We start from the raw sequence: 27684 nt of genomic DNA, 5'->3' as shown, positions 1-27684 counted from the left end.
GTAGGTTATCTAATCACAGAAATACAACGACAAACATCCTGCAGGCCGTTAACTATGGTCACTGTAGGTTATCTAATCAAAGAAATGCAACGACAAACATCCTGCAGGCCTTTAACTATTGTCACTGTAGGTTATCTAATCAAAGAAATACAATGACAAACATCCTGCAGGCCTTTAACTATGGTCAATGTAGGTTATCTAATCACAGAAATACAACGACAAACATCCTGCAGGCCATTAACTATGGTCACTGTAGGTTATCTAATCACAGAAATACAACGACAAACATCCTGCAGGCCTTTAACTATGGTCACTGTAGGTTATCTAATCAAAGAAATACAACGACAAACATCCTGCAGGCCTTTAACTATGGTCACTGTAGGTTATCTAATCACAGAAATACAACGACAAACATCCTGCAGGCCTTTAACTATGGTCACTGTAGGTTATCTAATCACAGAAATACAACGACAAACACCCTGCAGGCCTTTAACTATGGTCACTGTAGGTTATCTAATCAAAGAAATACAACGACAAACATCCTGCAGGCCGTTAACTATGGTCACTGTAGGTTATGTAATCAAAGAAATACAACGACAAACACCCTGCAGGCCTTTAACTATGGTCACTGTAGGTTATCTAATCACAGAAATACAACGACAAACATCCTGCAGGCCTTTAACTATGGTCATTGTAGGTTATCTAATCACAGAAATACAACGACAAACATCCTGCAGGCCTTTAACTATGGTCACTGTAGGTTATCTAATCACAGAAATACGACAAACATCCTACAGGCCTTTAACTATGGTCACTGTAGGTTATCTAATCAAAGAGATACAACGACAAACATCCTGCAGGACGTTAACTATGGTCACTGTAGGTTATCTCATCACAGAAATACAACGACAAACATCCTGCAGGCCATTAACTATGGTCACTGTAGGTTATCTAATCACAGAAATACAACGACAAACATCCTGCAGGCCGTTAACTATGGTCACTGTAGGTCATCTAATGACAGAAATACAACGACAAACATCCTGCAGGCCTTTAACTATTGTCACTGTAGGTTATCTAATCAAAGAAATACAACGACAAACATCCTGCAGGCCTTTAACTATGGTCACTGTAGGTTATCCAATCACAGAAATACAACGACAAACATCCTGCAGGCCGTTAACTATGGTCACTGTAGGTGATCTAATCACAGAAATACGACAAACATCCTGCATGCCTTTAACTATGGTCACTGTAGGTTATCTAATCAAAGAAATACAACGACAAACATCCTACAGGCCTTTAACTATGGTCACTGTAGGTTATCTAATCAAAGAAATGCAATGACAAACATCCTGCAGGCCTTTAACTATGGTCACTGTAGGTTATCTAATCAAAGAAATACAACGACAAACATCCTACAGGCCTTTAACTATGGTCACTGTAGGTTATCTAATCACAGAAATACAACGACAAACATCCTACAGGCCTTTAACTATGGTCACTGTAGGTTATCTAATCACAGAAATACAACGACAAACATCCTACAGGCCTTTAACTATGGTCACTGTAGGTTATCTAATCAAAGAAATACAACAACAAACATCCTGCAGGCCGTTAACTATGGTCACTGTAGGTTATCTAATCACAGAAATACAACGACAAACATCCTGCAGGCCTTTAACTATGGTCACTGTAGGGAGAACTCAGACCCTCTCTAACGATGCACAATTATCAAGTTGTATCAGTTCTAACCACCTAGCCAATCTTCCAGCAGATCACTAATTTTTTAAAGAAACATCTTTATTAAGTTATTATATATAAAAGAACAGCAAAAAAACGATCACCAAACGGAACGGGATTCCAATTCCAGTAGCATACCAGATAAAAAAGATGAACACAGTCAATGGCATGTAATGAACCCCAAAGAGAAGGTGGCGCTGATATCAAAAAGTTACCATGAATCAATTAGTCGTATCTAAATCCTTAAAGCTCTCTCCCAAAATTAAGATACGATGCAATGAAAAATGCAGCAGCAGTCAGCAGACCTAAGAAAATTTAATGACAATTGAAAATTTAATTACTCTGTGTTTTCCTTCTTACTACTACCTCTGGTGTTAGGGGTATCCCCTTGCTCGGTATCAAGTAAGTATGCATATGAAGTATATGTTTTTATACAGAATCATTACATCCATATATGTACATCTTTAGGATGTAGTATGAATGTTTATGTTATTTTATATATTCTCTACAGACATATTTATAAGCGAATATGCATATGAAGTACTTGTTTTTTTATACAGAGTTATTAGATATATATATGTAGATATTTAGGACATAGCATGCATTTTAAGTTGTCTCTTTAAATGTATTTAATTAGCTTTAACTGCTTTATTAGCTGACCAATGAATGTATTTCTACTTTATATATAAAGCATTAGTATAAGGTTGTCATTGTGAGTTGATAAAGCCTGTTGGTGAAAGCGCTACTCTGTCATTAAATTTTCTTAGGTCTGCTGACTGCTGCTGCATTTTTCATTGCATCGTATCTTAATTTTGGGAGAGAGCTTTAAGGATTTAGATACGACTAATTGATTCATGGTAACTTTTTGATATCAGCGCCACCTTCTCTTTGGGGTTCATTACATGCCATTGACTGTGTTCAAGTTATTATATATGACATAAGTAATCCCACATTTATATAAATGAAACCAAAACATACTGACATAATTTTAGCTGCAAACATTATACATCACAAACCATGTTGACATAGTTGAAGTTGCAAACATTATACATCACTTATAAATCTACCCAGTAATTGTCAGTCAAACATTACACAGCTCATTCAAATCCTGCCTTCTTTTAAACCTCATTCCTCCTCTGCATGTGATGTTCTCAGTTCCCAGTTTTCCTACAGAATTTGCTCCTACCCTTTTCTAAAGATTCCAATTCCATTTTTTTATCTCTGTTACTATAAGTCAGTCTAGACTTTGATTTCCATTTTCCAGTAACTGCTTTTTTGGCAGCAACCATATTTAGGCTCAGCAAAGCCTTACTATGTCTAGCCAATTCCAATCCTGTATCCTAGCACAAATTAGTTACACCAATTTGCTCACGCAACATCTCTGACAGAGGAGTCTACAGGGAATCTAGCAACTCATTGCACTTCCAGAAAATATGTTCGAAGTTACCTCTTTCATCCCCAACAAACCTTCAACATTTGCTGTTTACCTTAGGAAAAATTCTCTAGAGTCTACTTTGGTATATTTGGTGCAAACACTTCCAAGCAGAGATCCTAAATCTTCTAGACTTTACTGCACATTTGGGACACACACATACATCTCCCCATTGTTTCTTTGTAAATTGCTTATCCAATCTCTCTTCCCAATCCTTTCTGGCCTCCTTTGATTGATTCTTACAGTTATCATGCAGTATTTTGTACACTCTACTAATTATTCCTTTTTTAACAGCAATTTCTTTTCTAGATTCTACTAAAAACTTTACCAGTGCTGGTCTTTCATTTATGATCCCCTATTTCTTTCTCTTTGCCTATCTCTGATATTAATCCTTGACAGGGAAGACCATCTCTATCCTGCAGACCAAATAAATTCTTGGCCTCTTCCCATTCTATTACCTTTCCCTATTTGTTCTCAATGCCCTGGTTCTTTTGCCAGTTTTATAAAATAAATTACAGCCCCTCTTGCCTACTGTCTGTATCCCTAATTGCAGTCACCTCTATCAGCAGAATCTCCTTTTTCCATTCCTATGTTGGCTTAATTCTTAGACTATTTTCTGCTACTTTATGAGTGTAATGTTCTGCATGGTTATTTTCCTTAAGGATCTGCATCCAAAATCCCAGTCTCTTCTTATTTCTTAAGCCACCCTCTCCCTTCATCATCATCCCTTTCCACTTTGAATTACAGGTTTCTGCTTCTGCTATGTATAGGAGACTTAACTGTGTAGCTCTGAAATACCCCTTCAAATTTGGGTATTCCCAAACCACCTCATTCAATTGGAAGAATAAGCTTATCCCATTTGACTCTTGGTGCATTCCCCTCCCAGATTAAATATTTCACCTCTTTATTAACTGCTATTAGCAAATTCTCTTCTGGTTGCTAAAAATATGCCTGATCTGTGTATAAAAAAGTACAGTTGTCTACCTACCATAAATGTAGATGTTAGAGTGTATTTACTGTTGCAGTCATTACACTTGGGTTATCCTGCTGGCAGGCTACCCATAGTCGGCCTGAATTCCAAAGTCCTGGTCCGGCGTCAGTTGCTGTCGCCTCTTCCCGGACGTCAGTGCTCCAGGGGTATAAAAGATGCAGCCGATGCCATTTTCTTCAGTTTTTCTTGCCCCAGATGTCAGGTGCCCCCAAAAGGGTAGGCTGTAAATATTATTATCATAAAAAAGCATGCACATAACCTTCATCTACAAGCAAATACACCACATAGGTTGCATAGAATAGAGAGGTACAGATAAGTCCCAGCAAAGAAAAAAGGGGGATGGTGGGAGGGTAAACTGGACTGCAACAGTGAATACACTCGAACATCTACATTTATGGTAGGTACACAACTGTACTATGTTCATCGTGTTTCACTGTTGCAGTCATTACACTTGGGTTGAATCCCAAAGCTGAGGTTGGGTGGCTGGGCCTAAACAGAGTTTGGAGTGGCTATGAGGCCCTGCAGAACTGCAGTGGCGAAGCCTGCTCTGGATTTAGAGTAGAGAGGTAAATGGTAGTGCTTTGTAAAAGTGTGCACTGAAGTCCAGGTTGCAGCCTCCAAAATGTCCTTGGTTGGTAATCCTCTGAGGAAGGCTGCTGAAGTGGCTGCTGCTATGGTAGAATGTGGCCTAATGCCCTTGGGCACTGATTTGCCATGTTGTGAACAGCAGAAACGAATGCAGTGGCCTATCCATTTTGAAATAGTCTGCTTTGAAATGGCTTTTCCTTGCGAACCTGCAGCATATGCCACTAAGAGCTGCTCAGTCTTTCTGAAGGCTTTAGTTTTGTCCAAGTAAAAGCGTAGCTGTCTGTGTATGTCCAAAGTATGCAGAAGTCTCTCCCCCTTATTCTGTGGGTTTGGATAAAAGGTAGGCAAATGTATGGTTTGGTTTAGAGCCACACTGGACACTACCTTAGGCATAAAAGTCGGGTTTGTCCTTAGAGAAACCCTGCCTTGATGGAAAATAATAAAAGGTTCCACAGCCATTAGTGCCTGTAACACTGAGACTCTTCTTGCTGAAGTTATTGCTAGGAGAAGAGCGGTTTTCCAAGACAAGTATTATATCTCTGCTGTATTGGCTGGCTCAAAAGGAGGCAGTGTGAGTTTTTCCAGGACAAAATTGAGGTCCCATGCAGGTACTGGAGCTCTCCTTGGATGTCTTATGCTTTTGGCCCCTCTGAGAAACTGTCTTAGCAGTGGATGAGAAAAAATAGGTGGGTCCGTGTTGTAATGAGCTGAAATGGCAGAGGCTCTTAATTGATCTTAATTGATGAGAAGGGTAGGCCTTTGTCCAGCATCTCAGTTAGGTATTGCAAAATCTGAGGAATATTTGATACAAGCGAGTCAATTCCCTGTGCCTGGTTCCAAGCACAGAATCTCTTCCATTTTTCTGCATAACATTTTCTGGTGCTGGGCCTCCTGGCCTCCAAAATAACATCCATAACTGCTTTAGAGAGAGGTATGTTCTGAATGATTACATTATCCGCCATGTAGCCAGATTTAGGGTTCTGAGTTGGCTGTGCAGGATCTGATTGTTCTGTTGGGTCAGCAAATGAGGTATTAGAGGCAATGTCCAGGCTGGGCCTTGAGACAAGCTCTTTAGGATTGGGCATCAGTGCTGGCGTGGCCAGTCTGGGGCAATCAGTATCATTTTTGGCTTCTCCTGTCTGACCTTTAGGAGTACCTTGGAGAGGAGAGGCAGAGGAGGGAAGGCATATACTGTAAGGGCTTTCCAGCTGAATGAAAGGGCGTCCACTTTTCATGGTTGTTTGTGATCAGTCTGAGTGCAGAATCTCTGTAGCTGGCAGTTGTGAGGGGAGGTGAATAAATCTATGTTTGGGCATCCCCATTACCCTGTTATCATGATGAAGATTTGTGGATCTAGTTTCCACTCGTGAGGGATCCATGAGGTTTCTGCTTAGTTCGTCGGCCAAAGTATTTGTCTTTCCTGGCAGGCAGTGTGCTTGCAGATGTACTTGATAAGTCAATGCTGCGTTCCACAAAGTCATGGCTTGTCAGCAGAGGGGGTAGGAATGTGTGCCCCCTTGCTTGTTTATGTACCACATGACTGTAGTATTGTCCGTCTTTATCAGCAGTTGTCCTGGATGAAGTAGGTCCTTGAAGGCTGTCAGGACATTTTGTACTACTAGCATCTCTTTTTGATTGATATGAAGATATATTTGGTTTGTGGGCCATGTGCCCTGAATACATTTTCCTGCCACGTGCGCTCCCCCCAGGCATAATCTGATGCATCTGTTGTTAGTGTCTGCCTGGCGGTGGGTAAGGTGAATGGATGTCCCTTGTTGTGGTGACAGGCCTGTGCCCACCATTGGAATTCCTGTTGTAGGCAGGGAATGAGAGTAATTACTGTTTCCAGGCTGTGGCAATGTTGAGTCCAAACACTTTTTAGATACCACTGTAGTTTCCTCATATGCAGTCTGGCATATGGAATTAGTAGAATGCAGGATGCCATGTAGCCCAGAGCCTGCAGAATTTTTCTTGCAGATAACTGGGTCTTTGTTGCCATGTTTTTGAAGTAAGAAGTCAGTTGCCTTTGTTTGTCTGGCGTGAGATAAACCATCTGGGCAGTTGTATTTAAGCTTGCACCCAGGAATATTATCTCTTGAGAGGGTACTAGTTTTGATTTATTTCGTTTACTGTGTACCCTAGGCAAATTAGTAATCTTTTTACAAACGCCAGATGCTGCAGTAGAATATCCTTGGTCTTTGCTTGAATAAGGCAGTCATCCAAGTAGTGATATATTTGAATTCCTCTTTGTCTGCAAAATGCAATTACTGGTGCCAGGCATTTTGTGAAGACCCTGGGCGCAGTAGATAAGCCAGAGTCAGTGCAGAGAATTGGTAGTGCATTGAGCCAGCTAAGAATCTGAGGCATCTTCTGCAAGATTGTCTGATTGGGACATGCAGGTATGCCTCTTTGAGGTCCAAAGTTACAAGCCAAGCCTTTTCATCCAGCATGGGCAGAAGCTGCTGTAGAGTTAACATTTTGAATTTTGGGACGTCCAGAAAAGTATTTAGAATAGACAGGCCCAGAAATGGTCTCCAGGCTTTGTCCTTTCTTGGTACTAAGTCTTGAGTAAAATTCTTGTCCCTGCTCTTGTGGCACTGGCTGAATAGCCCCCATGTCCATGAGAGATGAAACTTGTTTTTGTGCCTCTTGCCATTGATTGCTTGGCAGGTCTGGCATACCTTTTGCCTTTGGAAGGATGTGAAAGTGGAACCTGTAGCCCTGAGAGACTATATTTAAGACCCATTTGTCCTGGGTGATCTTGTGCCAGTTTTGTGAAAAAAGTGCTAGGTTTCCCCCTAAGGGTGCTGCCAAAAAATAAGTGCTTGGCATTGGCAGAGGGAAGTCATTGGGACTGTTTTCTATAAGGCTGTGATTTGTCTTCTCCGCTTTTGGAGGTAGAAGTACTCCATTGTTTGGACCTGTATGAGCCCTGGGGCTGTTGCCTGCCTCTAGGGCATCTGAATCTGCCTCTTTGTGGTCTGTCTGACACTGGAAAGGACCAATTCTTAGAGGGCCAGTTCCTGCTAAACCTGGGTGGCTGTACCTGTAAGAAATCCTTTACTGTCTGCATAGATTTTTTCCTTATCCTCCATTTTCTTCAACACCTCTTCTACCTTAACACCAAACGAAGTATCATGCTGTAATGGAGCATCCAACATTTTGCTGTAACATGATCAGGCAGATTCTGTTCCTTTAACCAAGCATGCCTTCTAATAACAGAACCTGTAACAGCAGCCCTGCACGAGGCCTCCAGTGAATCATAGTCACATTGCAAAGTATGTTTTCCCACTTGTTCAGCTGCATGCAATAAATCCTGCAAATCTTTGTTCTCAGAACATTCAGAATTTGTCAACATTTTTTGTTTTAACAAAGACATTAAGTATTGCTGATATTTGAACATATGAAATTGACAATTTAAAGCACTTACAGCCAAGATAGCAGAAGTGTAAACTCCCCCCCCCCCATCTGTCCAAAGCCCTAGAATCTCTATCTGATGGGACAGGGTTTTTAGCAAAAGCAGCCTTGACCCCCTTTGGGACCCTGTGAGATAGTTTCTGGGTCAGCAGCAGGGTTTTTGTAAAGAAATTTGTGGGAGTCTGGAACCCTGTAGTATCTGTCCGGCTTAACAGGGGCAGGAGGTAGAGAGTCTGGAGACAGGCCGGACTCTGAAAATACATCATCTACTATGATTAGAACAGGGGGAATTGCAAGAGGTCTCTGCTGAGGAAGTAAAAGAAAGTCTCTAAGTCTTTTCTTGGAATCGGAATAATCTTGGCTCTCCCAGTGGAAATGCTCCCTCATGGTATGCAGGGTTTCCCCAAATTAATAGTCCTCAGAAGGAGAAGCTGAAGGAATAGAATCTTCAGCATCAGAATCCTCACAGGGAGGAACAGAATATCCCTGATCGGAAGAGGAATCAGAGGAAATGGAAACCTGATCAGAGGAATCATATTCAGCATCTTGCCTAGGCCTCTTATCAGGAGGGGGATGGGAACCCCTGATCAAAGTAATTAGGTCTTCGGCCATTATGAGCATCTGTTTCTTAGGTGTAGAATTCTGTCCTGGAGAATGCTGTACTGGTTTCCTTGTCTTTAAAACTGTTTTAGACTTTGTCTTGGATGCTGAAGTAGGCTTTATATAAAGTTGTGTAGGTCTGAAGACACCCTCAGAAGCCGATGCCTGCTCAGCGGCTCCAGACCCATCTGAGGGATTAATTTCCGAACGGCCAACACCTTGAGTATCCAGAGGCCTAGCTGTCTCCAGGTGGGAGTTGGAGGTGGTCTGTGGCTCTGAGGTAGCGGGAGTCAGGGGCTGCGAAAGCGCCTTACTGAGCACCGGCCAACCAGTGACTGGCCTAGAAGAGGCTTCGTCGTCGGTTTTGGACCTCAGATGCTTGTCCTTGTCTTTATCCTTGCTTTTTTTTATGAATTACGGTCATCGTTTGTTCCGACGGCATTATATACTTAAACCTTCTGCCAAAATAATGGAAAGCAAAATAGTGCGTTGGTTAAATCTAGCACAAAACCGACAACTAGCAACGTTGTGGTCAGGGCCTAGGCAAGGAATACAGTAAGAATGAAAATCCTTATGAGGTATTTGCTTCCCACAAGAAATACAATTGTTAACTTTTTCTGACATCAGTCTAGAGCAAGAAAAAAGTTTTCCCAACGGGGTACTTAGCTTTATTGAAGACTTCGGATCTGAAATTCGCATTCGAAAATCTCAGGAGTCGGCCGACCGGCACTTGCGAACTGCTTTTGCTTCGGCCACCGCGCGGCAAGAAAGACTGAAGAAAATGGCGTCGGCTGCATCTTTTATACCCCCGTCGCATTGACATCAGGGAAGAGGCAACAGCAACCGACGCCGGACCAGGACTTTGGAATTCAGGCCGACTACGGGTAGCCTGCCAGCAGGATAACCCAAGTGTAATGACTGCAACAGTGAAACACGATGAACATCTAAAGGGACTAAAGACCTATTAACTGCTTGTATCTTGCTATCCATATCCATATAACAGAGCTTCCAATTTCTCAGTTTTTGTATTAGCTTTTGTTTAGGACTCTTTCCACATATTCGTAGCTGCCACACCAGAATCCTTTATAATCCATAATCCTAAATACTTCATTTTAGAATATCCACATACATAAAGATATTGCTGAACCAATTCTTGTGTGTGTACATAATTTACAGCTATTGCCTTTGGTTTAGCTTCATTAATTTTGTATCTCAAAAAGATATGAAACTGCCTCAAAATGTTGCACAACACTGAAATGTCCTTTTCTGGTTTTAGGAGTTATAAAATAATATCTGCAAATACAGCTTTTATTGACTACCAATTATATCCTTGAACTTCTGAGTCCCTTATTTTCTTTGCCATGGTTCTAAACATAGTGCAAACAACAAAGAGGAAAGAGGACACCACTGCCTCGTTCCTCTGCTCAAACAGAAGTTATCAGAGAGGAACCCACCCCACTTTAAATTTCGCCTCCGATCCCACATATATCCTTCCTAATCAACCTTATAATTTTATCAGGGAATGCAAACAGACTCCCAGCTTACTCTGTCAAATGCTTTCTCTGCATGAAGACCCACCAACAGTGGTATTTTTCCCCGGATCAACAATGTTCTTTTAATGTTGTCAGATATTTGCCTCCCCTTCACAAAGCCACACTGATCCATATCTATCAATTTTGGCATCACCTTTGCCATTCTTTTAGCCATTATAGACAAACACTTATAATCATGGTTTAGGATTTAAGTGGGCCTGTATGAAGCTGGATCTGATGACTCTTTACCCTCTTTAGGTATTACCATTACCACCACTCTCCTCCAGGAAGTTGGGGCTTCTTCTCTTAAAATACTGTTAAACAACACCTTCCAGATCATTATCATTTTTTTCTCTTCTTGCTTCCAAACTTCCACAAGAATACCATCTATTCCTGGGGACTTTCCTGCTGACTGGTTATACATCACCATTTTTATCTCATCTCCTCCTATCTTATTAGTAACTGACCCTCATCTATCTCTAACCTTGGCATATTTCATTTTCCCATAAACATTTCTATTTGTAGCTTTTCTTGATTTCCGTATTTCTCTGCTTTATACAGACTTTCATAAAATTTCCAAAATATTTCTAGTACCTCTACAGGATCTCTTATCTTCCTTGTTATAGGCTCCCTAACAAGCAAATCAGTATTTGCTCCTAAACCTGGTCTACTGGTGGCACAGACAGAAATCCAACCTCAGTATCAACAGTATCCAGAAAAATAACTGTAGCTGTCATAATCAGATTTTATATGGGGAAAACATGTATTCTGCCCCCCCCCCCCAACATAAATCCAAAGAATGGGAAGAAGAATAACAAAGGGCAACAGAGCAGGAAAGAACCAGCAGCCCTATTTAGGAATTTCTCCCACACACACAGGACTGAAACATTAACAGCAGTACTGAAAGCAACACACGTTTTACAATGTTTGCTCTCATTTCTGACATTAAACTCTGATGTACATCCTTTAACTTTCTTTTGCATGACCAACATCGGAACAAGACCCGGTAAACATGCTAGACTTACATCTGTCACTTGCCACCACTAAAAGGCCCCTTCCCTGCTTGATTAAAAAAAATAACTTATGTGCAATGGCCTTTTCATATAAGAATGTTTCAATTAACAACTCCTTGAATTATTTTCTCTCTCTGACCCTTCTGACAAATTTCAAATCTCCATAAACATCTCCTAACAAAAGGAGTACACAGCAGTTAGCTGAGGGCAGGTTGCAAAACTCAAGAAAGTCTCGTCGCCTACCAAGTCTGCAGTGCACCACCAGCATCAGTATGAGCTACCAAAATCTATGTTGGTTAACTGCTGAAAACTGGAAAATCTTGCATGCACTATGCTAAAACCCAAGAAAAAATAAACGTCAAAGAAGGAGCTAACAGCAACATGTCAGTACTGGTTAGTTCTTCCTCACCATATATGTTAGAAAAATGTATTGGAAAGGGGTGAGCCACCTCCCTTAGTGATCTACAGATGCCATAGACCAACACTTTCTCAAGACCCTCCCAACATCCACAATTATGGTGCTTTTATGTACCCTACTGACTTGCCTTGAGACGGAGTCTTCAAGCCACAGCTGACACTGTGTATAAGCTAATCCCCATCGTTAAGACCAAAGTTCATTTCTGCAGTTTGAAAATGAAAATTTATGCATATGAGCCCCAAATCACAAGCTTTGGTACATGCACCTCCATAGTCTTCATTCCCCCACCTCCATTTAAGTTAAAGAAATAGGTTTTCAGTAACTGTACATGAATATTTCAAGTTTAAGACAGCTCCTGAAATGTCTTGTGCGAAAACTTTAATACTTACATGGATGGTGTTGTTTTCAGGAAATGAGATCTTGCCAATATTGGAGAAGATGAGGCTTGACGTATTTGAAGAAAAGCAGGTCTGTTCGAAGAACAGTCTAGATAAGATAGACAAAAATATTAAGAATTCCTCCACTGTCAAACACTTCTTCAAACACAATAAATAATCTTTCTTTCAAAATTCTAACATGATTTAAATCAGACCAGTTAAATTTGCCTCTAACAACTCAGACTACTGAAACTTGTACTTAGGAATGCGTATATGCTGCTGGAAGGTAAGGAGGTGAGAGAAATTAAGGAATAAGAACCACTTCCTTCTTTCAGACAATAGCTAAAGCTAAATAGCATTAACTTAGGTGTTACAAATTTCACAAACATTCTGCCCTCAAGAAAGACATTCAATTGCCGTTTTCATCTCTGATTGTGAATACATGAAAGGATAACGGCCAGAGATGAGTATTTCCATGTGCTCTTCACAGACGAATACAATGCTCTCCAACAATCCTTACCAAGTAGGGGAGGGGGGCTCATGGATACAAGGTACAGGGTATGACTCTACCCTCTGATTACAGAAGATGGAGTCGGCATTGGAATACTGGTTAACATTTTTACTTCACAGACACAGGGTTTGAGTCTCACATTTGAAGGGAAATTGAGTAGGCTTAAAATGGCCTGCAGGGCGAGCTAACCTAGTATTTACCAATGAAGTAATTGAGTAACTGCCCTCTGCTGTCACATATAGCCTACCTCCCCAAAAGGTAAGACACTTTTGGTGTATATATCCAATGTCTAAATGTGAAAGAAATAATAGCCATAGTAATATATTTCAATTGTCAGACATATACAGTGCTCCAACATGCAAAATCTGTGATTATTTAACACTGATTATGTAACTGTCCTTTGCTTTCACATACAGTACATAGCCGAAAAGACAGTCACTACCTGCATACACTCTGTGATGAAAGTCAAAGAAATAATAGAAGAGCAAGAGTCATTTTCAACTTGTTGCTCTCAATGCAATATAGCGTGACCTTAAACAAGCCATATCAAATACTATTCAACTGATCAATGGATACTGTTAAACCAATTCATGTGTGGGAACATTTTTCCAGAGATTACTTTTTTTTTAGTCCCCATCAGGCCTCATGCTTACTGTCCAGGCCCCCAGTACCCAATGTCGATGCTGAGTCTACCAGCTAATCTCCAACACCCCTGGACTTGCTCAGTTTTCACTGGGGCTGGTCATGGATCCTGAGGACTTGGTTCTTGTGTGCTTCCATCCAGGGAGGACTTTTTTTTTTCTTTTTTTTTTTATGACTTAACTACTCCCCTCCCAAGCTTGTTGATTATGTCAAGGACAAATCCCCTCCTTGGACCATGCCTCCCCTTAGTGAGTATATCGCTGAGCGCCCTCCCACCTTGGATGTGCACACCCATCCCTTTCCTATCACTCTGTTAGTTGCCCAAGCAGGAAATCAAACACGGGTTGGTTGAGCTGTAGTCAGGACTTTATCCCTCTATGCTACTGGAACTGCTGTTTTTCCCTAGACTTAATCCCACAACCATGGAAGAGTTCTGAAAACTCTCCCAGAAACTTGCCCATAAGAGAGGACCAGAATTAGCAGCATTTATACAGACAATTCAGACTTCCACACTCCATTAAGGCAGAGTAAAAAAAAAATACATCATGCCCAGCCTATCCAAAGGCTTCAACTTCTTATAGGACAGCAAAATGGAAAGATGCAGTGTTCTCTCGTCAACACTGGAATGAACAGATCACACAGGAACTTGCCTTAAAAGATGTAGTGTTCTCTCGTCAATGCTGGAATGAACAGATCACACAGGAACTTGCCTTAAAAGATGCAGTGTTCTCTCGTCAACGCTGGAATGAACAGATCACACAGGAACTTGCCTTAAAAGATGCAGTGTTCTCTCGTCAACGCTGGAATTAACAGATCACACAGGAACTTGCCTTAAAAGATGCAGTGTTCTCTCGTCAACGCTGGAATGAACAGATCACACAGGAACTTGCCTTAAAAGATGCAGTGTTCTCTCGTCAACGCTGGAATGAACAGATCACACAGGAACTTGCCTTAAAAGATGCAGTGTTCTCTCGTCAACGCTGGAATGAACAGATCACACAGGAACTTGCCTTAAAAGATGCAGTGTTCTCTCGTCAACGCTGGAATGAACAGATCACACAGGAACTTGCCTTAAAAGATGCAGTGTTCTCTCGTCAACGCTGGAATGAACAGATCACACAGGAACTTGCCTTAAAAGATGCAGTGTTCTCTCGTCAACGCTGGAATGAACAGATCACACAGGAACTTGCCTTAAAAGATGCAGTGTTCTCTCATCAACGCTGGAATGAACAGATCACACAGGAACTTGCCTTAAAAGATGCAGTGTTCTCTCGTCAACGCTGGAATGAACAGATCACACAGGAACTTGCCTTAAAAGATGCAGTGTTCTCTCAACACTGGAATGAACAGATCACACAGGAACTTGCCTTAAAAGATGCAGTGTTCTCTCAATGCTGGAATGAACAGATCACACAGGAACTTGCCTTAAAAGATGCAGTGTTCTCTCGTCAACGCTGGAATGATGCAGTGTTCTCTCGCCAACGCTGGAATGAACAGATCACACAGGAATTTGCCTTACAGAGTATCAGCCCTATGATGCTCAGAAAAAAAAAGTAATTTCACACTCTGATGAGGTCTGTGAAGAAGACATCTGCGTTATTAGGAGCTGCAAGACCAGATAATGGGCGAGTCGAGTTCACAAAAATAATATCCTTGATGAAAGACTTTGTGGAGTGTAATAAAGTGCAGTTGTGTAAGTAAACATACCATAACAAAATATATTTGAATAAATCAGTGCTGCAGTAGCCTACCTGTATGGGTTAAATCCTGCCAAGGATCTAGCAGCTGGCCAGTCTTCCAAAGCCTTCTGCTACCTTTAACACCAAGACTGCTGAAGACAAGAGCTTCCAAGGGAGAAAAATCAGCTGAATGGATGTCAAAATCTTTCTTGCCAACAAAGAAAAAGGAGGTGAAGGTCTTGACAAAAAAGAAAATGCCAGTAAAAACATGTGAAGTACACACCCTGACAATAAGACATATAAAAATAAGTGGGGTGGAGGGAGGTAATGGCTAGTGCAACAGTGATTTATTTGAACATCAACTTATTATGGTAGATTTACTTACACAACTGCTCTATGTATATTATTAAAGCTGCTTAAGTAGCTTAAGTTGTATGGACAGATTAAGGATGAGGTCCAGGAGTACCTGGAGAATGGTCCTAGCAAAGCCATGAGCACCTGGAGAACGCTCTTCTCAAATTCATGAGCACCTGGGGAATGGCCTTAGCAAAGACTGTTCTAGACATGGAAAAGGAATCTAGTATGCAGTGCTTTGCTTTATGGTGTACAGTGAACTTAGCAGCTGCCTCTTAAATGCTTCTACAGTTCACCCCTTTCCATAAAGCTACTTTCATTCAGTCTTCGGAATATAGTATGCTTGATATAATTTGCAAATAGCAGCAAATACCACACTTCTTGTCTGACCGTTTTAGTGCCCTTTTACTATTATACTCATTTATTTTATATCTTGATGTCACCATTATATAAGGCCACTGTGGACAGGCTCCGCATTTGTGTGTGTATCCTTCAATCTGTGAATTTATTTTTTTTGGTATATTCTCTAATATTTAAGATTCCTATCTTTTTTATATACAACTTTGGGATGGGGACCTGAAATATTGTAAATGTTTTGGTGTTGTCAAGCTTACTATAGTGGGAAGACTGAACGTAGTCTGAGATCAAGAATATATGAATATCTCTTACATAAAAACAGCAAAAATGTCTAATGTTTTACATAAGCACATTTCCCAATACATAGATCACACCTTTCAGTTTATAATATTGGAGAAGGTGCGTGCTGATTTACAGGTTGGGATGTGGCAAACTGTTTTAGAACAAAAAGAATTATATAGGCAAATTTACCTGACTGCTACTATGTATCCAGTTTAAATGATACAATGTCTATAGGAAACATTTTAAAGTTGCATACCAACTACAGCAAAAGATGATTTTCAAGGTGCTTTACATGGTTAAACTGCTTATAGTTTTAAAGGCAAGTTCTCTTTAAGAGAGTGTAGTCATGTGACACTCAGCTTATAAAAGCACCATCATATGGTGATTTTAAAATGGATCTGAAGACTTTGAATGTTTTATACTGCAAACGAAAGCACTTGTGCCTTGTATTTTTTTAACAGAGTATTATTAAATTGCAGGCAACTGTAGCCTTTATGAGGTTTTATCATTAAAACGTTGAATTCTGCTGCAGTTTGGTTCATTTTGTATTTGGATAGAAAGGCTTTGGTATACACCTGTGACTTAGGGCATATACAAACTGCCCTTGACCATAAAGGCCACAGGCGACATACCAGGGATGATACTGCAATTTTCCATACACTGATCCAAACTGCATTTGAATAGGCTTAGGGAAGAGCTGAGCTTCATATAAATGGGAAATTTCTTCCAGGGAAAGGCTAATCTCCAAGACACGTACCGTTTTGTTTATGTCATAGACTGGGTTTAGATCCTTACACTGATTATGCTCCTGCAATAGAAATATCCAATGTGTAGCAGATCACCAGTGCTGGATCAGAGAATGCCTTGCAGGTTAGGCATAGATTGCCCCTCAGTAGTTTGTAGAAGACCAAGAACAGGGGACAGGGCTTTGAGGTGGTCCACATAGGTCATTTTATTTAAACCTTCTATTCCTTTAGTGCGGAACCTGTGTGGCTACTCCAGTTGTTGTAAATACCTGGCAAGGAAGGGTGTATTGTACTCTATTACTGATCGAACAAGGGCTGAGTATACTGGGACTATGATCTCCTCCGATCTGTATGTCATGCCCTTAATTATAAATTGCACCAAGTGTAAAGATTTTCTCACTACCATGGACATGTGGTGATTAAAGTTCAGTTTACTGTCAACCTGAGTTCCCAAGTACCTTACCACTGGGTCTACTCATAGGGGAGTGTTATCAATGTTGTAATTTGCAGGGGAGGTCATTTTCCCAAAAGGTACTATCATGCAATTTTTGCATAGAGTTTTGCGTCATGGTTTTGACACTAGTTATTTGTCTGGGTCAGACCCTCCAGGAGGATAGTAAAGGAGAGAGAATATTACACAACTATGGATAATTTCAAAGAATTAATAGAGAAAGGTTATAGGTTGGGCTACCTTACGAAACAATATGTAGATGTAAAATGCAAAATAGAAGGTAGTTCCTTAGCCAAATGTTGTCTACCTAAAATCCATAAAAGCTTGGTCTTCCCTGGTCGTCCAGTAGTAGCAACTGAAAATGCTTGTTACATGGTATAGGAAAAATGGTCCATTCATACTTACTTAAATATGTGGTAAAGTTAGAAACTTATATTAAGGATTCCTTTGATTTTTTAGAGAAAGTTAGAGTAATGAAATATGAAAAAAAATATTTTTGGATTGTTATTGATGTTAAAAGCCTTTATACCAGTATTTCACATGCAGTAGGCTTTAAAGCTGTAAAGTTTTTCTTTATGCAAGTCCAGTGAGTGACTATGTTAGAGTTATTATATTTTAGTTTAATAACTTTTCTGAATTTAATCAGTGTATTTATCATCAGCTGCAGGGGATGGCTACGGGTGCCTCCTTTGCACCTATGTATGCTAATTTAGTTATAGATTTATTTTAGTTGAATTTTTGTATAAGTTGAGTTTGTTTAGAAAATATGTAGTTTCACATTATAGATTTACTGACTTGAAATTTTTATGTGGGGGTGGGGTGGGGGAAAATTTGGTTGAGTCCTTTGTAAAGGACTTCCAAGGTAATCGCTCTGGCTTGCAATTTGATGGCTTACAAACAGGGTAAGTTGTAACTTTCCTGGATTTGGAGCTGGATGTTACTGATAATACTGTTAACAGTAAAACCGACAGGAAGCTGGATGATGGAGCACATTTCCTGGATAGCAAAAGTTGCCATCCCTCTCATGTATTAAATGCTTCACCGTATAATTAATTGTTAAGGGTTAGTAGGTTATGTAATAATCCTGAAGTGTTACAAGATGAAATATGTATGTGTATTGTTTTTAAACAAAAAGGTTATAGTGAAGAATTAATTATACAGTCTTTAAAAAAGTTATCTGAACCACAGGAGGATAAATGTGATATGGTGAGTAGAAATAATAATTCTGAGGTAAATAAATTAGTAAGTAGAGGAGACAGAACATTTTATTTTGTTACTGGTTATAATGTCTTTAGTTTAATAGTTGTTAATATTATTAAATATTATTGGGCTTTTCTTTTTAAAGCAAAAAATAGTGTCAAAAATCTATATAAATCCCCCCTAATATCATATAAGAGAGAGAAATGTTAGGGATATGATGGTACACAATTTGCATGCCCCCCCCAGTGAAATTTTGGATAGGAGATTGGATATTTTGGGGACAAGTCCATGTGGAAAGTGCTCAATATGTAAATATGTGGTGAGATTCTTTGAAAAAATTAATGGGGTGAAATTTTGCCCCTTGGCATCCCATACTTGTACTACAAAAGGAGTAGTATATGCGCTTTCTTGTCCCTGCAGCCTCTTTTATATCGGGGAAATGGAAAGAATTTTTAAGGTGAAACTGCAGGAGCATATTAGAGACATAAAAAATAAAAATTATGACAATCCATTGGCTACGCATTTTAATTTGATTCATGACGGGGTGTTTTCTGACTTGAAAGCATGCATTTTAGAACAGGTTTTTAAAAGGGATGCTGTTGGTTTAAAGAATAACTTGATTTTTAAAGAGAAGTTTGATTCTTAAATATGATACATTGGCTCCTAAGGACTTAAATAAGGAGTGCAATTGGAAAGCCCTTCTGTAATTGAAGAGTTTTGATTTGTTAATTTCTTCAAATGACTTGTATATTTAAAAGCAGTGTTCTTTTTTCATTTTGTATTAACTACAAGAAGGCTGTGTTTGCCGAGGCACTAGAGAGTATTTATTTGTGTGTTATTAAATCTTAAAAACTACCTTTGCTGTGTGCAGTTTGTTCCACTGGCCGTGTGTTTTTTTTTCTATTTTGTGTTTTAGGTGGTTCATTTAACTCATTCACTCCAGAGCAGCTCAGGAAAAGCTGCCTGCTGAATTCCACCATAGGGACAACAGAGCAGCCTGAGCTCATTTTCAGAAAATCCATTTGTAATACTATACAGAAAACAAATGCTCATAACTCTCTATAAGAGCTAGACTAAAAGTGTAAACGCGAAAGTTGTTAAGCAGACACTGACCTTTCCAACAGTGTAAATGTTGATAGTGCATATCAAAGTCATAATGAAATATTTGGCAAGGAATGCTGATATTGTTCAATTTTTTTAATTTTTTGGAAAAGCAAAGCACAATATCTTGGTCTATGTACCACGCAGACCCATACAATTTGAATTTAATTTGTTAGTATGAATGTCAGCTTTAAAATGATACTTTACCCATAACTGTGTGACACTCCTTTCATGAGATATTCACAGACATATGATTAATATATTATGTCTCATAATTGATAAATAAACAAAGCATAATATCTCATCACCTGTAACAGACAGAGCCTACGTGTCAGTATAGAAGTTGTGCATCTAAATAGCTTCAAAATGATGTATAATTTGTGTGATTACCATGCTCCCTCGCAAAGATATGGGCATAATAATGAGAAGTATTGTAAATGTGTAATTTTCATATTCGTACAAGATTAAACAAACTGTGATATCTGTACGTGTGTACAGTGCACAGACACAGTTCTTTTACCATGATGTAAGGAGTAACATTGTCTTCAAAATGATGCATTATTTCACACAATGTGGTGCTCCCTTGCAAAGTTATTTCCCAAAATATGAAAAAAATCATAAGTTCCATAACCTAAGTCGGAAACAAACTTTGATATCTGCCTATGAGTACAACATACAGGTACCATTCTTTTACCATGTTAGAACTATAAATAATCTTTTCAAAATGAGGTATTACTTAGCACATTCAGATGCTCCTTGCCAAGTTATTTACCAAAATATGAAAAAATCATAATTTTCATAACCTAAGTCCAAAACAAACTTTGATATCTGCACATGTGTCAAACATACAGGCACAATTATTTTACCATGTTAGAACCAGCAATACTGTCTTCAAAATGAGATATTACTTGGCACATTCAGATGCTCCCTTGCAAAGTTATTTACCAAAATATGAAAAAAATCATAATTTCCATAACCTAAGTCAGAAACAAACTCTGTTATCTGCCTATGAGTACAACATACAGGTACCATTCTTTTACCATGTTAGAACTATAAATAATCTTTTCAAAATGAGGTATTACTTAGCACATTCATATGCTCCCTTGCAAAGTTATTTACCAAAATATGAAAAAAATTATAATTTCCATAACCATAAGTCTCAAACTAACTTTGATATCTGCACGTGTCAAACATACTGGCACAATTCTTTTACCATATTAGAACCAGCAATACTGTCTTCAAAATGAGATATTACTTGGCACATTCAGATGCTCCCTTGCAAAGTTATTTACCAAAATATGAAAAAAAATCATAATTTCCATAACCATAAGTCTTAAACAAACTTTGATTTCTGCACATGTGTCAAACATACTGGCACAATTATTTTACCATATTAGAACCAGCAATATTGTCTTCAAAATGAGATATTACTTGGCACATTCAGATGCTCCCTTGCAAAGTTATTTACAAAAATATGAAAAAAAATCATAATTTCCATAACAGTTATTTGCCAAGCTCAGAGAAATAAATTTTACATAACACATTTCATAATAGTGTTTTACTTACTATACTGGTCCAGCTTGGTCATGGGTGTTTTCCATTCTTCTCACAATCATGCAGGGCTCTCCTCACGCCATTGTGGAGGTTGGTCAAGAAGAATGCAATGCCCTCCTCAGGTAGGTGAATGCCATCCCTTCTGAACCAGTGAACATCTTCCCTTCCAGTCTTACCTCATCTGAAATAAAGCATGGGTGGACACTGACAAGGGTGCACAGCCAGGGCACATGTAAAGAGAAAAAGCAGGGTAAGGACCGCCGCTCCACTAATATGCCAAGGACAGGCATGGGGCTTCAGATGTTGGTTATCTGTAGTGTCCCATAGCTGTGCCGGCTGCCCACTCAGACTGCTGATACCACTATGGTCTCATGACCTCCTTCAGTGGCAGCAGTCTGCCTTACCTCTGCCTTTTCTCTTTACATGTGCCCATTGAGCAATGGACCTAAGGGATGAGGGACTGAAGTAACTCACTAACTGCTGTCCTGACCTTCATACATTTACTACTCTCACCTACATACGCTGACTACACTGGAAGGGAGGGAGACTGAGGGGAGAGCTACATCGAGGCAACATGTCAAAAGACCAAGACTGACCCAGGCTGTGTCTTTTTGCATGTTTTGCAGTACATCACAGTGGCACACCCAAGCCCATGCTTACCGAGGACAGCAGCACTATGGGACTGTGCTGTAGAGTCTCCAGGTTCCCAAGTGCGATCCCGGTGGATCACAAGATCCATGCTGGCTGGGTATGCCCCCTGTGATGCACCCAGCAACCTAAGAGCAGTTGGCAAAACAAAAGTGAAGAGGGACCTTCCTGGCATTCGTGCTGAAGGGCTTGGCTGCTAACTGACATGGGGGCACAGAAAGAGCACATGTACACTGAAAAGGCAGGTGAGGCACTCTGCTTTACCTCTGCCTGTTCTATTTACATGTGTCCTTTCTGCAATGGGCAGAAGGGAGGAGCTAATGTAAACCCTGTTGCCCTGACCTACATACACTGACTACACCTGAAGGGAGGGAGACTGAGTGGAGAGCTACATCAAGGCAACATGTCAAAAGGCTTAGACTGACCCAGGCTGTTTTTTTTGCATGTGTCCTTTGCCGAGGGAACCATTACATCACAGTGGCACACCCAAGGCCCACAGCACTATGGGAGAAATTTATGGCCATGGTACTCTCCAAAGCATTCAACACACAGGTTGACCTTGCAAGTTGGGCACCCCATGATGGCTCAGCACGTTTACCCTTGCTGGCACAGTTTTACATCTTGATTTATGCCACTTCACTGGAAAGTGAGAGCCATGCTCAAATCGGCTCACAGCCTCTGGGACAGTAATCTCAGTGCATCTTTTCCTCTTTGTGTAACTGGCAAGTAGATGCAAGCCTAGGTTCCTTCGAACTGTAACTGTGTTGCGGAATAATACGTCCAGAACGTGATAGTTGCTGATGTCTGATACTTTCACGGAATATAATGAAAGCATTGACAATGGCCACATCCCATAAGAACCAGAACAAGTACAGCCACCATTTGCGGGCCTTTCTGGCACTGGGATACTGTGTCCTCAGCTGATCTGCTCTGTCCACCCCATTCATGTAACTGTTGTACATGTTTACAACTGGTGGACATGGCACTGATGTCTTTCTTCCATCACGCTTTCTTCTGTATGTGCTGGAGACTGGCAAGGTTGGGTCACAGTTAGTTGACAGGAGGAATACTGGTTTGCTATCCTTCCATTCAGTAGCTAGCAGTGGTCCACTCTGCAATTGTTTGTAGTAGCCTCGAGCTGCTTTTCCAATGGCCTGTCTGTTGAATGTAAGAGGCCATCCTGACCTATTGTGCGCATGGTTCCACAACAGTATAGATCATCTTTCAGCAATTGCTGTGCTAGTGGAACAGAGGTAAAGAAGTTATCAAAGTAAATGTGATGCTTCTTGCCAATCAGTCCCCTAGTTAAGTCAACTACAACTCTGTGTGCCAGCCCGACCTCTGTATTCTGCTCCGTTTTTCCAGTGTATACCTGGAATTCACGTACATACCCATTGGTTGAGTCTGCCAACACCCACACCTTAATGCCATACCTCTCAGGCTTACCAGGCATAAACTGTCTAAATGTCAAGCGTCCACGGAAGCCAACCATGGCTTCGTCTACAGCCACCTCACGATGCACATTGTAACGTGTCCTGCATGCATGAAGCACTGCATCCAGTATTGGCCGTACGTGATGTAGCTTGTCATGACCCACAGCACCATGTGGTAGGCTCAGGCTGTTATCATTGCAGTGGAAGTACTGCTGAATTTTTTCAAACCTATCTCTGGTCATGTACTCTGCTATTGGGAAGCGACCATATACATGTTGCGTTTCCCAGTACTGCCTCAATTCAGGAACATGTACAATAGACATGTATATTCTGACACCTAAAAATGTGCGTATGTCTCCTGGGCACACAGGACTCCACACAGTATCGACCTTGCCTGCTGCGGCCTGCCTCTGTGCAGCATAGCGATTTGTTTCATTAGCAATACAGGTGTATAGCTCCTCTGGGAACATCAAATTCAGGAAGTCCATCTCTGTGCTATCTGAGCCCAAGTGATCTATTGGTCCTACTGGCCCCACAAATTCCTCAATGTGTAAAGTTTGAAGATGTTTTTCCCACGTGATCTTACGTGGTGGGTATGCTCGGCGTACCTGACTGGGTCGCAAGGAACAGTTGGAAATGGGAAAGGCTGAAGGGTTGAGAGATGATGCTCTCTGAATGCCAGTAGCAATTGTACTGCTTGCAGTTGGTAGTGAACTGTTGACACATGTTCCCTGCTGAGGCACCCCCATATCAGTCTCTGACAAGGAGCTACTTGGACTCCTATCTAGAGGATTATCTCCATCACAATCACCAAACTGTGGACTACTTCCCACATCATGCACAGGCGAAGGCACATCCACACCCTTATCAGCAGTTGCAGTGCCATGCACTGTGGAGGACTGCATAGCTGTGTCATTTAGACCAGGTGCTTTCGTGAACACAGATAAAGGCATGTCATCGTCTGCGTCATACTCTGAATGCCCTTGGTGGCCATAGTGTGTGGCCAACTTGTGTGCGGGCACCTTCCTTAGTTGTGCAAGTGGCACCTCATCCTCACTGTCTTGGTCACTGACATAATTACTGGTCAGGTCTGCTTTGGCAACTGGTAGTGGTCTTTCAGGAACGGCGGGTACAGGAGCATCATCCTTATCACAGGCAATGGCCTTTTCACACAGACGTGCGAGTGGAATGTCATCATCCGAGTCATAATCATCATCCTCACTCTGGTTGGCATTATGTGGTACATCAAGGTGCATACCATCGTCTGAACCACTGCTACAACCATCACAGTCAGTTTCCTCACCCAACAGGTAAACGCTGCTTGCTTTCTCCTCAACAGATGGTATCTTTGGTGGTGGCTGTGTTGCTTTACACTTGAAATCACACCTGAAAAACACAATGCAATACAACATTCTGATGTAATATACCTGCAGAGGCATGTGAAAATCAATGCACCTATCGTTATATTTCTATATATATATATATATATATATATATATATATATATATATATATATATATATATATACACACACAAATGTTTGGGGGTGGTTGCAAATGAAATAAGATAAATGCATGTTGTTCTGAGTACAACCTAAGACTGCATCACTGATGTACATTTATCTCCCTTCCGCTTCCTATGTCTCCCTCTCACAATACTTCTTTCTCCAAGAACAAACAAAAGGGGAGAAATACAGTCAAATCAAATACATTTATAGTGAAGCAACTGGCCTGATAAAATTACAGTAACCTACAAAAGAATAAACCCACTATCTGCTTTTCACTGGAATTGGGGGTTTAGTCAAGGTGGAGCGAATTATGATTACTTCCACATACCAGTCTCTGCAAAGAAAACTAATCTCAAATTGCAACTGTAGTAGTAAAGTAGTAAATAAGTGTAGTAAAGAAAAGGCACTGGTGTAGATTCATGACTTATACCATTATGGGAAGATTCCAAAACCAAAAAATAATGCTTTCATTCTACACACGTGTGGTTGGACTGCATCTCGCCATGCAGTTCTTGAGACAACATAAAGAAAGAGATATCAGGTACCTTGAAGGAATGCAGAAGAAAGCTACCAGAAAAGTGCTGTACAATGGAAGGTAAGTGATATGGTCAAAGACTATAGGAACTATAGATCTTCTCATATGAGACACAAGGAAGCAGGGCTGGAAGACTCGATACTAGTGCACAGAATCATGCTGGAAAGTGAAAAGTTGCCTGACAGGACTCGAACTCCCCTACAGCAGCTTACAGAGAATAAATAAATACTGTAGATAGCAATTTAACACTTCAGCTTTATGCGAGCAAGCTATATGAAATAACTAATCCAACAAAATCACAGTGTGTACAGCAAAGTCTCATATGAAATAACTAATCCAACAAAATCAGTGTGTACAGCAAAGTCTCATATGAAATAACTAATCCAACAAAATCAGTGTGTACAGCAAAGTCTCATATGAAATAACTAATCCAACAAAATCACAGTGTGTACAGCAAAGTCTCATATGAAATAACTAATCCAACAAAATCACAGTGTGTACAGCAAAGTCTCATATGAAATAACTAATCCAACAAAATCACAGTGTGTACAGCAAAGTCTCAAACAATCTTAACAGTATCCCCAGAAAAGCAAGCCATCACAAAAGTCTATTCGGAATAATTGATTAACAGAATTTACAAAATGACAAACTGAAAGAGTCTCTAACTTAGTATTATGACCAATAAAGGCACTTTAAATTAATCTAATGCCAAACACCAAACATTATTACAACCATATAATGCCCAATACCATGCCCAAACTGAAAAAAAATACAATTTCTATTATGTTAACTAAAAATATAAAGTAGACAATGAAGGCCATGTATAAAAGCAGTTCAAGATCCTATAACACAATATCACCATTAATCAAATTATTAATTAATGACCAATCTGCGGAAGTATTACAAGCAAGCAAAAGTGATTACAACAGACCACTACAAAACTGATATACTGGTGTACTCCTCATAAGTAGCAGTAATAACTAGGAAACCTCATTACTTACACAACGGTAGCTTCCCATTTGCTAATTTTGTCACATGTGAAGAAAAATAAAGCCTGTATACAATAGCTACAGTCCCATATGATATGACACACTTTTATGTCATTATGGGACTACAGAACATTACCAAGAACAACAATAAGAAAACCAGTAAATGTAAAGTTGTCAATCTCGCCTTCATTCTTGCTGGATTGGTTCGGAGCCGATCCTCTTGTGTTTATTCTGATGTCACAGAGCTTCCAATAACCAGTGTTTTTTTTGTTCCAAAACATCTTTGGGGCATGTACCAATCAAGTCAGCCTAGATGACAACATACATTCCAAATGACCAAACAGTTGGTAATGGAGATCTAAACTTTGCTGTTGATGCATTAATCTGGTTGTGCCAGAAAATGGTGTACTGCTGGGTCACCCATCCACCCAGTGAATAAAGAAAAATAGCATGCATTTACTTTACCTCAGCAACAAACTATACATACATTTCAGGGAAGACCCTAACTAGCCATACAAAGCACTGCAACTGCAAGTAAACCACCAACAGGTTATTACAGAACAAGCACAACAGATCACAGAAAGTTTGAAACTACTCCTATTCTACAAGATTCCCACGAGGTCTATTATGGGCATTTAAAATGAAAAGAAACACTAATACACTAATAATGTCCTATACCGCTTGCTCCCAACTGCATCACTTATCAATTATCATTATAAAACAACATTAAAGATTCATAATACAAAACCAATGATAATAATGCATACATCTAACAGCCTTGAAATAACAGTGAACAGGTGGCAAAATGACTCTGTCTTGAAACCTCGCTATCCACCAACAATGCAGCCTCACACACAAACTACCTCGCTATCCACCAACAATGCAGCCTCACACACAAACTACCTCGCTATCCACCAACAATGCAGCCTCACACACAAACTACTTAGCTATAAAAAGATTTCGATCCCAACTGCCTGAATGTGTCTATACATATATATATATATATATATATATATATATATATATATATATATATCTCCCCAGCTACTTTACACCCTACTTAGCTCACCAAACAGATCTCACTCACAAAGTGAGGTATATATATAAATAAAAGAGATATACTATAACAAATAACGCAACAGAATGACTTCATAGTTCAAAAGCAAAGGAAATAATTTACCACCGCAGTGCATAACAGTCTCAAATAAATACAACACATGAGTTTGGATATTGTCATTGCCTTAGTTAAAATAAAATTATGATTTTCTGTCAAATGAAAGGATGCAAGGCAGTCAATAATAATATATACTCAAATTATTCATAAAGTACACCACAAATCCTCTTATTCCAGCCACTTTCTCAAGAAAAACAGCAATTGAAGATGTAATGTCTACAATTTTCCTCCTAGACTGCTGATAATTCTTGAAATTTTATAAATGATATATGAAAGTAGTTTGGAGGGGGTTGGGGTGTACTGCAATCACTGCAAGTGGGAAAAGAGCCAAATGTTAGTCGTGCATTCATCAATGTGATAACGACTTCTGCTTATGTGAATAAGTGACAGCTGCTGACAGTTTTACCTG

The 27684-nt window shown here is 40.0% G+C and overlaps 1 protein-coding gene across 1 annotated transcript in view; it reads right to left on the bottom strand.

The window, feature by feature from the left end:
- The window catches only part of CENPT (centromere protein T), a 687603-nt gene that overhangs the window by 61410 nt on the left and 598509 nt on the right, over window positions 1–27684 (bottom strand). Inside the window, exon 11 of the mRNA XM_044082068.1 lies at window positions 12124–12220. Coding sequence (XP_043938003.1) covers window positions 12124–12220 — 97 coding nt within the window. The remainder of the gene's footprint in view (window positions 1–12123; window positions 12221–27684) is intronic.

This window comes from Protopterus annectens, chromosome 8.part1, assembly GCF_019279795.1.
Source record: "Protopterus annectens isolate FY-2018-M chromosome 8.part1, PAN1.0, whole genome shotgun sequence".
Taxonomy (NCBI): domain Eukaryota; kingdom Metazoa; phylum Chordata; order Ceratodontiformes; family Protopteridae; genus Protopterus; species Protopterus annectens.
The sequence above is the reverse complement of the archived record's forward strand: the minus strand, read 5'-3'. Positions and strand labels throughout refer to the sequence as shown.